The sequence below is a fragment of the Echiichthys vipera genome (genome assembly GCF_963691815.1).
Source record: "Echiichthys vipera genome assembly, chromosome: 14".
Classification (NCBI taxonomy): Eukaryota; Metazoa; Chordata; class Actinopteri; order Perciformes; family Trachinidae; genus Echiichthys; species Echiichthys vipera.
Window position 1 is genome coordinate 5,222,743 of NC_139839.1, and position 14,930 is coordinate 5,237,672.

Here is a 14,930-nt window from a genome sequence, read left to right on the forward strand (position 1 = left end):
TTTGTGCTGACGGAGGGATCCCTCCTCGACTGGTTGAGAGGTTTAAGGATGTGTTGTGTTGCATAGATCGTACAGACTTGTTGTTTTTGTTCTGATGCTCTAAAGTCCTGCAGATGCTCTCATGTTCCCCCTTATTCATCTCCAGTGTTTGTTCCAAATGTATAACACTATATTGATTATATAAAGGTTGATATTAATCTTTTTAAGGCGTGTATTTGACCCTGAGCCTGCTGAATGTGTCATCCATAGCTGACTAGTTCTTCTCGTAAGTCATTTTTATTCAGTCTTTACTAAACATTTGAACCTTTAATCGTTTATTGTCGATCTTTTAAACTGTCTACTTCCATTTATTCATCACTTTGAGCTGTGTTTAATTTTGTTAAATAGTTTTTTAATACATTCTTCCTTCACTGCAACATGTAGTGTTCAGGTGTTACAATGACTTCATGTTAATATGTAGAAAAACATATATTTTAAACTTCATGCTAAGTGAGTTGAAGTACTGCTCCTGGGACGTTGTTGCTGGAAACACTTCCTCTGGGGCACTTTGAGTGAGGAAACATGAATCAGCCGTTTAATCCTTTAGGCATGACATGTAAAAAAAACAAGAAACAATGATTTAATACGATGAACAAACCCAGAATAACAGCAGAGTGCATGTGATTGTTATTGGGACATATTTAAATTAACTGTAATAACTTTATTAAGGTGTTTTTAAAGAGCCACGCTGAATTCACCCTCACTCATCCGTGCAAAAGTCTTTATTGATACGTGACAGATGAAATATGGAAAACGGGACTTTTGACGGGGATATTCTGATCCTGGAGGGGTTAAAGGTCACCTCGCAGTCCTTCGTGGCTGCCTTCGTCCTGCTGCTGCTCGTCTTCGTCTTCATCGTGGTGTCAAACGTCGGCCTGGTGGTGCTGATCTTCAGAAACAGGAGCCTCCAGCAGCCCATGTACCTGCTCCTTTGCAACATGAGCATCAACGATGTGTTCGGGGCGACGATAATTGTTCCTCACGTGCTCAGAGATCTTTTAACATCAGACTCGGAGCGGTACATCCGTTACGTCGACTGCGCCGTTCAGGCCTTCTGCGTTCATCTCCACGCGAGCGCCTCTCACACGGTGCTCATGATCATGGCCTTCGATCGCTACGTGGCCATCTGCAACCCGCTGCGATACGCCACCATCATGACCAACAGGAAGGTGGTGGAGCTGTCGGTGGCGGCGTGGGCAACCGCCTCCGTCCTGGTGCTGATCCTCGTGGGCCTCAGCGTCCGTCTGTCACGCTGCAGGTCGGTCGTATTCGGCTTGTTCTGCGACAACGCCTCCCTGTTCAAGCTGTCCTGCGAGAGCGTCCTCATCAACAACATCTACGGCCTCGGCTACACGGTGGTGCTGCTGGGCTCCTCCATCGGCAGCGTGACGCTCACCTACCTGAGGATCGCCATAGTGTGTTTGAGTAGCAGGAACAAGTCGCTGAACAGTAAAGCGCTGCAGACCTGCGCCACCCACCTGTTCGTGTACGTCATCCTGCTGGTGTCGGGATTCATCATTGTGATCCTGCACCGGTTCCCTCAGCTGGCAGACCACAGGAAGGTGGCGGCGGTTATGGGGCACGTTGTCCTGCCGGCCCTGAATGCGGGAATCTACGGACTGCAGATTAAAGAGGTCCGGCAGAAGATCACAGCTTTGTTCCATCACAATAAAGTAGCTGCTTTAATGGATGTTAAATGACACAGTGTGATCAGAGGGCTGAGACATTATTACACAGGACTCTTATTCAACATAATAATATTTGATAGATGATATTTCAGCAGGTATAAAACAACCATAACACTGTGTGAAACACCTGTTAATCTTCATTTTCTGGTAATAAATTAAACTTTAATGAACTATTGTTCAAAAATCCACTCTACTGTCTTATTGTGAAAAGCATCAGAGCTGCAGAAACTGATTTTACCTGTTAAATATAAATACTGTGTAATCTTTTTTTAGGGCGACACGGTGGTGTGGTGGTTAGCACTGTTGCCTCACAGCAAGAGGGTTCCTGGTTTGAATCCTGGCTGGGCCCTTCTGTGTGGAGTTTGCATGTTGTCCCCGTGTCTGCGTGGGTTTTCTCCGGGTTCTCCGGTTTCCTCCCACAGTCCAAAGACGTGCAGGTGTTCGGTTCATTGATGACTCTAAATCACCCGTAGGTGTGAATGGTTGTCTGTCTCTGTTCGTCTCTATGTGTCCTGTGATAGACTGGCGTCCTGTCCAGGGTGGACCCCGCCTCACGCCCGATGTCAGCTGGGATCGGATCCAGCCCCCCCGAGACCCCGACAGGGACAAGAGGCCGAAGATGAATGCATGAATGAATATCTCTTTTTAGGGAGGGAGGGTTGGACTCTTACGAGAAGCATTTATGGTAATGTTGTAATGATTAATGTTTAAATAAAACAGGACTCTCCATTGTTAAAGCATTGAACTTCCATAAAGAGACAAATTAAACAAAAGAGAACCGAGCAGCAGCGGCTCAAACGTTATTTATTTATTATTAACCTGAGGTCCAAAATCTCTTTTGCAAGGAAAACCCGGCCCAGATGACGGCACGTGAAGTTTCAACACAAGGAAACAAATAATTAGAAAACAATAACAACAAAAAAAATATATATTTAAAAGAATTTACAAGATTAATTATAACATTTGCACTCAAGTAAAACATTTGCACTCCTGAAGCCTGGATGTAACGGAGTTTAGGGGCGGCAGCAGCTCAGTCCATAGGTGACTTGGCTGGTTCAAGTCCCTGTGTGGACCATGAATGGAGTGTGGACTGGTGCCTGGAGAGGAGCCAGTTCATCTCCTGGGCACTGCCGAGGTGCTGTTGAGCAAGGCACTGAACCCCCAAATGCTCGGGAGTCCCCCAAGGTTCAATCTTGCTATGCTGATGACACCCAAATCTATGTGGCGCTATCACCAAATGACCATCGCCCCGTAGATCGTCTGTGCCAGTCAAACACTGGATGTGCCAAATTTTCCTTCAACTAAAAGAGGATAAAACTGAGATAATTGTTTTTGGTGCTAAGAAAGAAAGAGTTTAAAGTCGTCCAACAGCTTCAATCACTGTCCCTGAAAACCTCAAATAATGCCAGAAATCTTGGGTTTGTTATGGATTCTGATTTACATTTCGACAGTCACATCAAATCAGTAACAACATCGTCCTACCTAAGACTTAGAGGGCTCACGTCGGCCGGACTACTGTCATGGTCTCCTGCAGCTTGTTCAGAACGCTGCTGCTGGGGTTCTAACAAAGACCAAAACATGTGAGCACATTACACCAGCTCTTAAATCATTACACCGGCTTCCTGTACGTTCAAAATCCTCCTGCTCACGTATAAATCACTACACGGTCCAGGGCCGAAGTATATCACTGATATGCTCCCACTACATGAGGCTTCAGGATCACTGAGGGCGCACTCACACTGTCCTTCAGCACCGCTCCAAAACCGTTTTTTCGGCTAAAGTCTGGTTCCTTTGACCAGTGTGAGTGCAACCGTATCACGTCTAGGAGCGGCAGGCTTGCCGTCCACGGCCCGTTTGGGAGAGGTGGGCTTTTGTAAAGCACGTTTGCACATGTACGAGCACGAGCGTGCGCACGTGTACGAGCACGAGGCCTACGGCGGTTCTGAGGTCATTTCCTGTGCGCCTGTTGGGACATAGAAAAAAGAAGGAGGGACCATGCGCGGACATTTCAAACAATGGCGGTGAAAGGTTCACGTTGGTGTGATGCGGAGGTGGAGTGTTTACTGCAGATTTGGTCGATGAAAAGATTCAAAAACAGTCGACAAGACGCACAAAAACTCCGAGGTCTACGGAAAGATCTGGAAACAAAGCCACGCATCGCCATGACGTCATCAATGCGTGTGACGTGTTACGGCGTGATGACGTATAGGCAGCAAGAAGCATTCTCCGAGGCCCAGGTAGTGTGAGTACAAACGGGCCTGGAGGGGGGGACAAGGACCCTAAAGCACGGGGCACGGTGCGGAAGGACAGTGTGAGTGCGCCCTAAGATCCTCTGAGGCCAGTCTGTTCGTGGTTCGCAGAGTAAACTCAAATCAAGGGGACGCATCTTTCAGTCATTATGCAACAAACAGCTGGAATCAACTTCTGTCACCCACTTTTAAAACTAGACTGAACACTTTTATGTTCACCTTAGCTCTCTGCTGAATCTTTGCACTTTTAACGTCCGCACTGTTTTTATTATTGTCTCTGTTTTTATTCTCTTTGTCTCTGTGATGCACTTTAATTCATCACATGTTGCTGTGAAGCACTTTGAGTCTGACTGTGTATGAAAAGTGCGTTACAGATAAAGTTGCCTTGCCTAAAGAGTCATTTTTCCTCTTCCACCAAATAACATTTGTCTGGAGCCACAAAACATATTTGACGTCACAGCTTGTAAAGTTTTATCTATAGTTATATACAAAAGCTATAGTTTGTTGCATTTGTTAAGTTATAGAACGACAATAAAGAAAACACTGTAATCCTGTTATTACCTGTGTTTTGGGGGGTAATTGTCCACGGTTAGCGTACCGACAGAGCGGGTCAGAAATACAAGATTAGCACCTGCAGGGAAAGACGCTGGGCCGTAGACATAGCATATTTTAGTTTCACATACTATTTTTAATAAATTACCTTGAACTACAAGTTAACAGGTGCTCCCTTCGAAAGATTTTCCCCAGTGCAAAAAAACACGTTATTTATTTCCATGTTATTTTCTGGCAAAGCTGCAGGAGCCACTGAAAGGGACTGAAGAGCCGCGGGTTGCAGGCCCCTGGTTTAGACCACTAAGTTAAGATTGTTGGATATTTTACAGTACGGTTAAATTTAATGCTTTCGTGGTATCATTAAAAAAGGCCTTTGAACTGGTTCTATCAGGTACGCTCTTTGTGAATAATGCAATGTCAGTAAAGGTTATAAAAGATCGTTTTATTGTTAGAAAAAACATGGAATCAAGTCCGTAGAGACGTTGGGATTAAATATCAGTTATCTGCTTTGGTGCCTGTTGTTTGCAATCCTGGTTTTTACCTGTTTTCTTCAGATATAAACTTTAACACTGAGCTCCAAAATGTTTGAATCTCTTAAATATGAGAATAATTTACCTTTGGTGACTGTTTCACTTTTAACATTAGAATCAAATTCATGTAATTACAGGGGAAATTTATGTTCATCATCCAATTAAATTGTATCATTCTCAGTCGAGTGTTGATGGTCTGGTTAGTGTGTTTTTACATATTTTACTCCATTATACACATCATCATATCACATGTATTAAGAGACACGCTGGAGGGGTTTGTAAGAGAAAGGTCCACATTAGAAATATACTTAAAGGCAGAATGGTCTAGATCAGGGGTGGGCAACTCCAGTCCTGCAGAGCCACTGTCCTGCATGTTTCAGGTTTCTCTCTGCTCTAACACACCTGAGTCTAACGCTCTGCTCGTTATCAAGCAGCTGATGCTCATCACAGTTTGATTATTGTCAGACTCAGGTGTGTTAGACTCAGGTGTGTTAGACTCAGGTGTGTCAGACTCAGGTGTGTCAGACTCAGGTGTGTTAGGGCAGGGAGGAATGAACCTGAAACATGCAGGACAGTGGCTCTGCAGGACGAGAGTTGCCCACCCCTGGACTAAACCATGGGTGTCAAACTGATCCAGTAAAGAGTCGCTGTGGCTGCAGGTTTTCATTCCAACCAAGCAAGAACACACCTGACTCGACTTACTCAATCACCTGAACTGCCTTTACACAGTTGATTTGTTGGACCAGGTGCGTTTTTGATTGGTTGATCACTTTGACACCCATGGTCTAGACCAGGGGTGGGCAGTTCTGGTCCTGCAGAGCCTCTGTCCTGCATGTTTTAGTTTCTCTCTGCTCAAACACACCTGAGTCCTATGCTGTGCTCGTTACTAAGCAGCTGAAGCTCGTCACAGTTTGATTATTGTTAGACTCAGGTGTGTCAGACTCAGGTGTGTCAGAATTAGGTGTGTCAGACTCAGGTGTGTTAGGGTAGGGAGAAACCTACAACATGCAGGACAGTGGCCCTCCAGGACCGGAGCTGCCCCCCCCCCCCCCCCCCCTGCTCTAGATTAATATGTAAAGGGGTATGAATCTGAAAAGTGACTGAATAAGCACAGGGAATATTGCTTTTCATGTCTTGTATCACTCTGTGGTTCATTGTATCGTTACATCCATATCTCACATTAACACAAAATAAAAAATAAAATAAGAATAATAAACTGAATGAGGGGTGGTGAAGATATACTGATGCTTAAAGGGCCAGGTGTCTATAACACGTGTTGGTACTGACTTCAGTCGTCAATGACAGTTTAATAATTCAACATAAGGAGAAAGAAAATGATCACACAACCAGAAAAGCTTTAAAATTTAAGATTATTGACATTGTAATGATGGCAAAACCTTACTGAACTTGAACAGCTGTGACAGGAATTTCCGTATCTCTTTGGACTGAACCCCATAAATGATGGGGTTGAGGCTGCCGGGGATGATGTGGAACAAGATAGCAGCAAGTTTTCTGTAGTCTGAGTACTGAGGGAAGCGATGCAGGATGATCACAAGCATCCCACATAAGAACAGAATCAGATACACGAAGAGATGAGTGCTGCAGGTCTTTAAGGCTTTACTGTTCAAAGACTTGTTCTTACTGGACAGACAGACGACTGTAATCTTAGCATAGGTGAGAACCATGCTGCCAATTGAGCTTGTGAACAGGACGACAGTGAACGTGAGGCCATAGACATTATTAATGAACACACTCTCACAGGAGAGTTTAAACAGTGAGGCGTTGTCACAGAAAGGGTTCGTGATCAGAGTCCTGCATCGGTTCAGTCGTACGGTCAGACCGAGCAGAATCCCGACCAAAACAAAGGCCACCCCCCAGGCAGAGACTGTCAGCTTCAGCACCATCTTGTTGGTCATTATGGTTGAATAACGCAGAGGATTACAGATGGCCACATATCTGTCAAAGGCCATAATCATGAGCACCGTGTAGGAAGTGGTGCCAAACATGTGCGTGGTGAAAGCTTGCACCAAACATTCATAATAACTGATGATGCGTTCAGAGGGAGGCTGCAGGATGTCTGCAAGCAAACGCGGCACCATGATCGAGTTCCCAAGGATGTCGTTAAAGGGCAGGTTGCAGAACAGCAGATACATGGGCTGGTGCAGGTTCTTGTCAATGAAAACCAGAACTACTATGCCAACATTTGCTAAGATAATAACAAGGTAGGAGAGAAAGAAGAAGAAAAAGACGGGGTAGGTCGAAGCTCCTGTGACCCTCAGCCCCTCCAGTTGGAGGGTGAAGCTGTTGTAGGTGTAGTTTTCCATCAACCTGAAACAAGACACAAAAGGCAGGGTGAAGAGTTGTCACATAAGTCACAGGCTCTTTCTAATACACCTTATACCGTATGAGGAGATGATACAAATAAATGATTAAAAGCATTTAAAATATTACCTTTATTTCTCTCTCTGCGCCTGCAGCGACTGAACAGTCAGCCTTCTACTACACGACCACAACTTCTGTCTAAGATTTAAAGGAGAACGAGGGTGACGTAACTTCAAGTCATCATCATGTCATTAAGTCGTTGTTTACTAGCAACAAGCAGAAGCTCGGAGCCTGCCACAGAGGGGCTGCAGCAATGGGTAATCTGAGAAACATCATGTAAACCTAAAAACATGTAATGACAAATATATTTCTGACTCCATCTTTGGACAACACAAGTTCAGCAGGCTTTAAAAGAAGGGCCTCATGTTTTGATACTCATCCATATCAGTTATTTGTGCATAAAGCCGTCGCATACACTGAGAGAACAGGAGAAGAACTGGGGCTGAGGAGACTCTACATGCCCGAGACCCTTAAAATGATGATTTACTAATATAACAGTTAAGTAAAGATTCAAGATTCAAGAAGCTTCATTTATCCCGAGGGAAATTAGTGATAATGATGCACACACTGTATTATGCACAGTACCTTTTGAATGATATGGTGAGCCTCTGCTAAGTCGTGATATGCCCTATAGCGGCATGATATGAGTTGCATACGGGCAATCACTTTTGTGTGCCCCCCCCCCAACACCACCAATCCTGACATCAGATCTGCACCCCTGCAAATAAGACCCTGAAAAGAAACATAATAGGCAATCGTTAAGATCTTTCTGTCAGGTTTAGCTACAGACAAAATTTTGCACCCAGAAGGCAGTGACAGCGAGACCCTGTCATACATTCATACTTGAACCTCTGGTGACATTACCTGGAGAAGCTGTTTGTGAGGACGCAAATGTCTTGGTTCCTTTGAGCCGAACGTTAAACAGACTTTAGCCTGTAACAGCTCCCAAGTACAAAGTCGGTGTAATCTCCGATCGAGCCCACGTGTGAATAGAGCTGTTCACTGTCCGGAGAACTCACTGTGAGGAAGTGGACTTGTTGATGACGTTTCCATCACGACGTTCACCAAAAATGGAAGAAAACAAACCTCTGAGGCTGACGGAGAGGGGTCATCAACACGAAGGCAGCAACAAAAAAGTCCAACTGGAGAGACGTTGAGATTCAGAAACTTCTGTCTTAAGGGCCGACACCAAACTCGTCAGACAAATTCAAGGATATTTATCCAAATGTTGGATATGTATGTAACAACCAGCAGATCTACAATGAAAGCAGCTTGTTCATCTTTACGGAGACGTGGTTAAACCACCTCGCACCGGATACATGGACCTGCCGGGATTCACTGCCGTGAGAGCCGATAGAGACACAGAAGTAAGCGGAAAAAGCAAAGGTAGGGGACTCATCATGTGTGTGAACAACCGCTGGTGTAACCAAGGACACGTCTCCGTAAAGAAAGTCTCATGGTGCCGGGACTTCGAGTTGCTAGCTGTTAGCCTGCGGCCATATTATCTGCAGAGGGAGTTCTGTCACATGATCACCGTCTGTGTTTACATCCCTCCCAGAGCGGACGCAGCCACTGCCTGAGACAAGATCCACTCAGTCACTGCACGGCTGCAGACACAGCATCCTGAGGCGTTCATGATCATCTCTGGGGACTTTAAACATGCAACTTTTGGACTCTACTTGACTGTCCCACCAGAAACAACAGGACAATTGATCTCCTGTATGCTAATGTAAGGGATGCATACAGAGCGACTCCCCTCCCCCCACTGGGGAAGTCCGATCACAACCTGGTTCACCTAAAGCCACTGTTGACCCCTCTGGTCCAAAAGCAGCCAGTGACAACTCGCACCATCAGGAGGTGGTCCCCGGAGATGGAAAGTGCCCAGAGAGACTGTTCCAACACCACAGTCTGGGATGTGCTGAGTGACCCGCACGGCGAGGACATAGAGGGGACGACACACTGTCTGACGGAGTACCTGAACTTCTGTGCAGACGTGGTCTCCCCTGTCAAGACTGTCCGCTGTTACTCTAACAACAAGCCGTGGGTAACGCGTGAAGTTAAGGCTGTTCTCAACAAGAAGAAGGCTGCCTTCAGGAGCAGGGACAGGGAGGCCATGAAGGCAGCACAGCAGGAGTGAAACACTGTGTGAGGGAAGCTACGGACAGCTACAGGAGAAAGGTGGAGAATAAGCTGAGGGAGAACAACATGAGGGAGGTCTGGGAAGGTGTGAGGACCATCACAAGTCCCAGCACAAAGACCAGAGTACCCCTTAACTCCCAAAACACATGAAAACTGTTAAATGCTAGAACTTTATATTTCAGTGATACATGTATCACAGTCTGTTCACATGTTGACAGCAAACATATTCTGGCATGTTAAATGTGTTTGAAAGTAATCTGAGGTCCTCCCGAGGTTATCAAAGAACATAATTAAAGGTTTGCACAACATCTTTGAGTGATTGAGGGATTTGTTTGCCACTGGATATGACTGTTTCACACTCAACAGATAATTGACTTGTTTTGTATTAAACAATGTTGTGCTGCTTCAGTGTGGTCTGAGCCATGAGGCCTCCCCTGCTGAGTAAATATGACCTCACTGTTTCACCACCAGGGTTTGTTTGCTCTCGTTACCCAGTGACACTTTGTTAATTGGTACAACAAGAAGAAGGAACTCTGCAGGGAAGCTTCCGCCAACCCCGACCTCCCACCACAACACCAGCTGAACTCAATCAACAAGCTTCTCTGTGGAGGAAAGTTTTTCCTCTTCAGACTCAACAAGTCACATGAAATCATTCAGTGAAGCGCCCGTCGCCCCCAGAGAGTTTAAAATGAACACTGGGAAGATCAAACTACTTTTAAATCAGGACTTTTCCTACAACTTTGTGCAAACCAGCAGACGTGACAAGTCTGAGTGAGTCCCAAAGTTTGTTGAGTCACTTATCAGATCTTTAAGTTGTTACGTAACACTGAAGTGCTGTTTCCTGTCCAAGCCTCGTATTTCCCCCACAGTGCTGTGTTCCTGTTGTTTGGACACATGTTTCACGGCTTTCCTGTCGATGAAAAATCGTCTCATTGAAGTGAATGTGAACAGGTTGATGTTTGTTTTGCTCGACGGAGCGTTTGGACAGGAAATAGTGTTTTGAAAGGCTGTGACGTCCGACTTAAAGACGGTCTTAGCTGCAGTATCTGGACTTTATAAAGAGAAGGGTTTAAAGGACAAGATGTACAGTTCACAAAAAAAGCCACAATAATTAATTGCATTTGAGTTCACAGAAGAGAAGCGTGACCTTTGACCTGTGTAGAGCTGTTTTAGGAAACGTATTTCCTGTTGTTGATTTGTTTGAGTGGTTGTAATGATTTTCTGTTTTAAGTGCACAGTCACAGTCCCTGCTGCCTCGTGCATGTGTGCGTGCAGCTGCCCTGCTGTTTCCAGGCTGTGATGAGTGTCTCAGGTGTCTCGGTGACCAGCAGGTTAATAGAATTAAAAGCAGCTGTGAGGCGTTCAGGGAGCGTCAGACAGAGAGCCGCTCTCTCTCTGGAGAGACTCCAGCCTGCAGACCGGCCCTCCGTCTTCACTCTCACCCTCGGCACAGTTCCAACTTCTCTTGTTTCCTGTGTTTGCAGCTCAGACAAGTCTATGAGTCGTCTCATCCGTCCTCAGTGGTTTTTTCATCATATTTAAATTTTATATTCTACGCACAGAGCTGTGGTTCATTAAAGGTAGAAACTCAAAGTCAATGAGACGGGGTGCGGCTAAACCCGGCATTAACTGAATTGAAGTTAAGCTTAGCTTAGCACAAGGTCATCCCTATGTTCCCTGGTCGCATAGGTCTCTACCTTCATGTATTCATCATTCATTCATCTTCCTCCTCTTGTCCCTGTCGGGGTCTCGGGGGCTGGAGCCGATCCCAGCTGACATCGGGCGTGAGGCGGGGTCCACCCTGGACAGGACGCCAGTCTGTCACAGGACACATAGAGACGAACAGAGACAGACAACCATTCACACCTACGGGTGATTTTAGATTCATCAATGAACCGAACACCTGCACGTCTTTGGACTGTGGGAGGAAACCGGAGAACCCGGAGAAAACCCACGCAGACACGGGGACAACATGCACACTCCACACAGAAGGGCCCCAGCCGGGATTCGAACCAGGAAGAGGCTACAGTGCTAACCACCAGACTACCGTGCCGCCCACCTTCATTTAGCAATTTGTTTGGGCTAGAGGTCCCGGTTGGGGTCAGGGTTAAGGGGCAGTGTTAGGGGTCTACATAGGCCTATTTGTGGCACTGATTGTGGAAAAAATAATAGACAGTCACATACAAACCGGGGAACATCGGCACGCTCCCGTTCAAACAAAGCTAAGCTAACTGATTTAAGCTGTTTCATGTGTCCAACACTTTAGTTTATGACCAAATACCTGCAGAACTAAAGCTATTTAATCAGCCTCAGCTGGACTCTGTGTTTACGGAGAATGAGCTAACACTAGCATGCTAACACGCTAACACGCTAACACGCTAAGATAAGACGGTGAATGTGTAAGAGCACTTCACCTGCTGGCCTGTTAGCATTAGCAGTTATTTTTCATGTGTTTTAGTGATTGTTTCTGTCAGATCGACCTATTTGAAACTCTTTTTTTACTGTTTGATGAAGTTGGATTATTCCGTAGACGTGAGGACGGTGGAAAGCAGCGGTCGCAGGTTTGAGTCCCAGGAGCGTTCATTAGCGCCTTTCATCGGTGTTTTCCTCTGAGCTCTGATAAACATCTATCACTGGGCCTCTGTCTCTGCTCCCAGAGGGCTAATTACCATCAGACACTGTTAATAAGTGTTTGTCAGGAGGCGGCTCACAGTGGACCTCATTATTGATCCCATTTGTTTCAGACACATTAACACTCATTACAGCTGCTGTGGAAACTGGGACACTGATGAAACTGGGGTCCATTAGGGGGCAGCGGAGTCCCCTGAGCTCCCAGCACGCAACAGTTTCAACAAACTTTGAGTTTGAAACCACAAACACGAGCCCATCCTAAAGTTTCCCTCATTTCAGTAAAACAGTAAACTTTTGACTTTTGGTGTGAATGTTTCTTCAGCAGACGCTCGGGTTTACCTCTAGAGGGCGCCCCACATTAAAAGTCCTGACAGGAACAGGAAACGGAACAAAGCTTAGACATCATTTCAGAAAAGGTCCTTATATCTTTAAACTTGTTTTCAGCTCAGCGTCCTTTAAAGGTTTGGAAACAAAGAAACTGTCAGAAGAAAAAGCCTCAATTCTAACTGATGGAGTGACTGAGGGCGCCCTCCCACTGTGCCTCCGTCCCGTGCCCCATGCTTTAGGGTCCTTGTCCCCCCCTCCAGGCCCGTTTGTACTCACACTACCTGGGCCTCGGAGAATGCTTCTTGCTGCCTATACGTCATCACGCCGTAACACGTCACACGCATTGATGACGTCATGGCGATGCGTGGCTTTGTTTCCAGATCTTTCCGTAGACCTCAGAGTTTTTGTGCGTCTTGTCGACTGTTTTTGAATCTTTTCATCGACCAAATCTGCAGTAAACACTCCACCTCCGCATCACACCAACGTGAACCTTTCACCGCCATTGTTTTAAATGTCCGCGCATGGTCCCTCCTTCTTTTTTCTATGTGCTCGTACATGTGCAAACATGCTTTACAAAAGCCCACCTCTCCCACCTCTCTCCTGGTACGGTTGCACTCACACTGGTCAAACGAGCTAGGCTTTACGGTACGGTACGGAGGCACAGTGGGAGTGCGCCGTGACTCATTAAAGTGTAATTCAGGTGTAAAATCCTCCTCCAGGGTCTTTTTCTGCACTTTAATCATCAGTAATCATGGAGACAGTTTTTATTAAGGTAGAAATCCAGGAGAGATGCTAACAGCTGGATGTGGCTAACAGTGATTAGCTCGGGGCAGCACGGTGAAGGCATTCAAAGGTCTTTTTTAACCACTAATGCTGCTGAAAATAACAGCAAACCTCTGCAGCAGCATGAGAAGAGTCCCTACACACACAACAAAGCGTCATCAGCGTAGTTAGTGAAGCCAGAGTTTATTAAAGAGTGTTTTAAAGACTTACCTACTGGCCCCTGTACCAGCTTCTCTCATAGTAAAGTCCATTACAGTGGAAGGAGCTCTTTGCTGCTTTGTTGTGTGTGTAGGGACTCTTCTCATGCTGCTGCAGAGGTTTGCTGTTATTTTCAGCAGCATTAGTGGTTAAAAAAGACCTTTGAATGCCTTCACCGTGCTGCCCCGAGCTAACCACTGTTAGCCACGTGCAGCTGTTAGCATCTCTCCTGGATTTCTACCTTAATAAAAACTGTCTCCATGATTATTTGATGATTAAAGTGCAGAAAAAGACCCTGGAGGAGGAGTTTACGCTGGATTAACACTTTTTAAATCATGAAAAACAATAAAGTTAGTGATCGTTAACTGTGTAAAGTGTAAAGTGCAGAGAAACTTCACTGAGCAGAACAGAAGAACTGGTCTCAGGATCCAGAATCAAGGGGCTTCTGGTTCTTACTCAGCAGTTTTCAGGCGACTCAGCAGATGTGGCTCCATTTGTTCAGCCAATAAAAACCTCCACTTTGTTGTTGTGGAACAGGAAGTTGTTGGGAAACGTTGTAGAAGCAGCAGAAACATGGTTTTCTCTAAACCTCTCCTGGTCCAGTCGTCTGGTTCCTACGGTGAACCTCTAATGACTCGGACTCCTCCCTCTGTGACTCTTTCATTATAGAAACAAACATTTGACCTTTTCTGCATCAGAGAAACTGATAAAAGTTTTGTTTCCATCTTCGCACCAGTTCGATGACGTCTTTTTAGTCAGGACTGAAATGTAGAACGTGAACGTTTGCAGCCGTGAAGCGTCAGAAACGTTGATATCGAACATTTCTGTGGTTTGTAAAAACAAACAATGCCGACATCTTAGAAGATGAATGTGGTTTTCATGGACAGGATATGGAGGCGTAGTCGTGGTGGGGAGGGGCTGAAGTTCAATGGGCTGAGGATCTGGTCTCTGACGTGGTCCTGATGGCGTCGTGGATCAGGGACCTTCAGCACTCACTGGATCGGTTCACAGCCGAGTGTGAAACGGCCGGGATGAGGATCAGCATCTCTAAATCTGAGGCCCTGGCTCTCAGCAGGAAACCGCTGGATTGTTACTCCGGGTCGGGAATGAGTCCTGACCCCAAGTGAAGGACTTCAAGGACCTCGGGATCTGGTTCCCGAGTGAGGGGACGATGGAGCGTGAGTTTGGCCGGAGAATCGGAGCAGCGGGGGCGGAGCTGCAGTCGCTCTACTGCACCGTTGTGATGAAAAGAGAGCTGAGGAAGGCAAAGCTCTGTATCTACCGCTCAGTCCTGGTTCCTACCCTCACCTGTGGTCCTGAAAGCTGGGTCAGGACTCAAAGAACCAGGTCCAGGTCCAAGAGGAGGGGGTCTGGAGTCTCCCTTAGAGAGAGGGGGAGAAGTTCAGCATCCG

At 46.0% G+C, this 14,930-nt stretch overlaps 2 protein-coding genes across 2 annotated transcripts; one reads left to right on the forward strand and one right to left on the reverse strand.

The window, feature by feature from the left end:
• Positions 1-785: 785 nt before the first annotated feature.
• Positions 786-1,739, forward strand: LOC310956841 (olfactory receptor-like protein COR2; the record flags this gene model as incomplete). Its single annotated transcript, XM_083927213.1, has 1 exon — positions 786-1,739. The coding sequence occupies one exon, from the start codon at positions 786-788 to the stop codon at positions 1,737-1,739; it is 954 nt and encodes a 317-aa protein (XP_083783339.1).
• Positions 1,740-6,428: 4,689 nt separating this feature from the next.
• On the reverse strand, positions 6,429-7,391 carry or70b1 (olfactory receptor, family 70, subfamily B, member 1; the record flags this gene model as incomplete). Its single annotated transcript, XM_083927218.1, has 1 exon — positions 6,429-7,391. The coding sequence occupies exon 1, from the start codon at positions 7,380-7,382 to the stop codon at positions 6,429-6,431; it is 954 nt and encodes a 317-aa protein (XP_083783344.1). The 5' UTR covers positions 7,383-7,391.
• Positions 7,392-14,930: the final 7,539 nt, after the last annotated feature.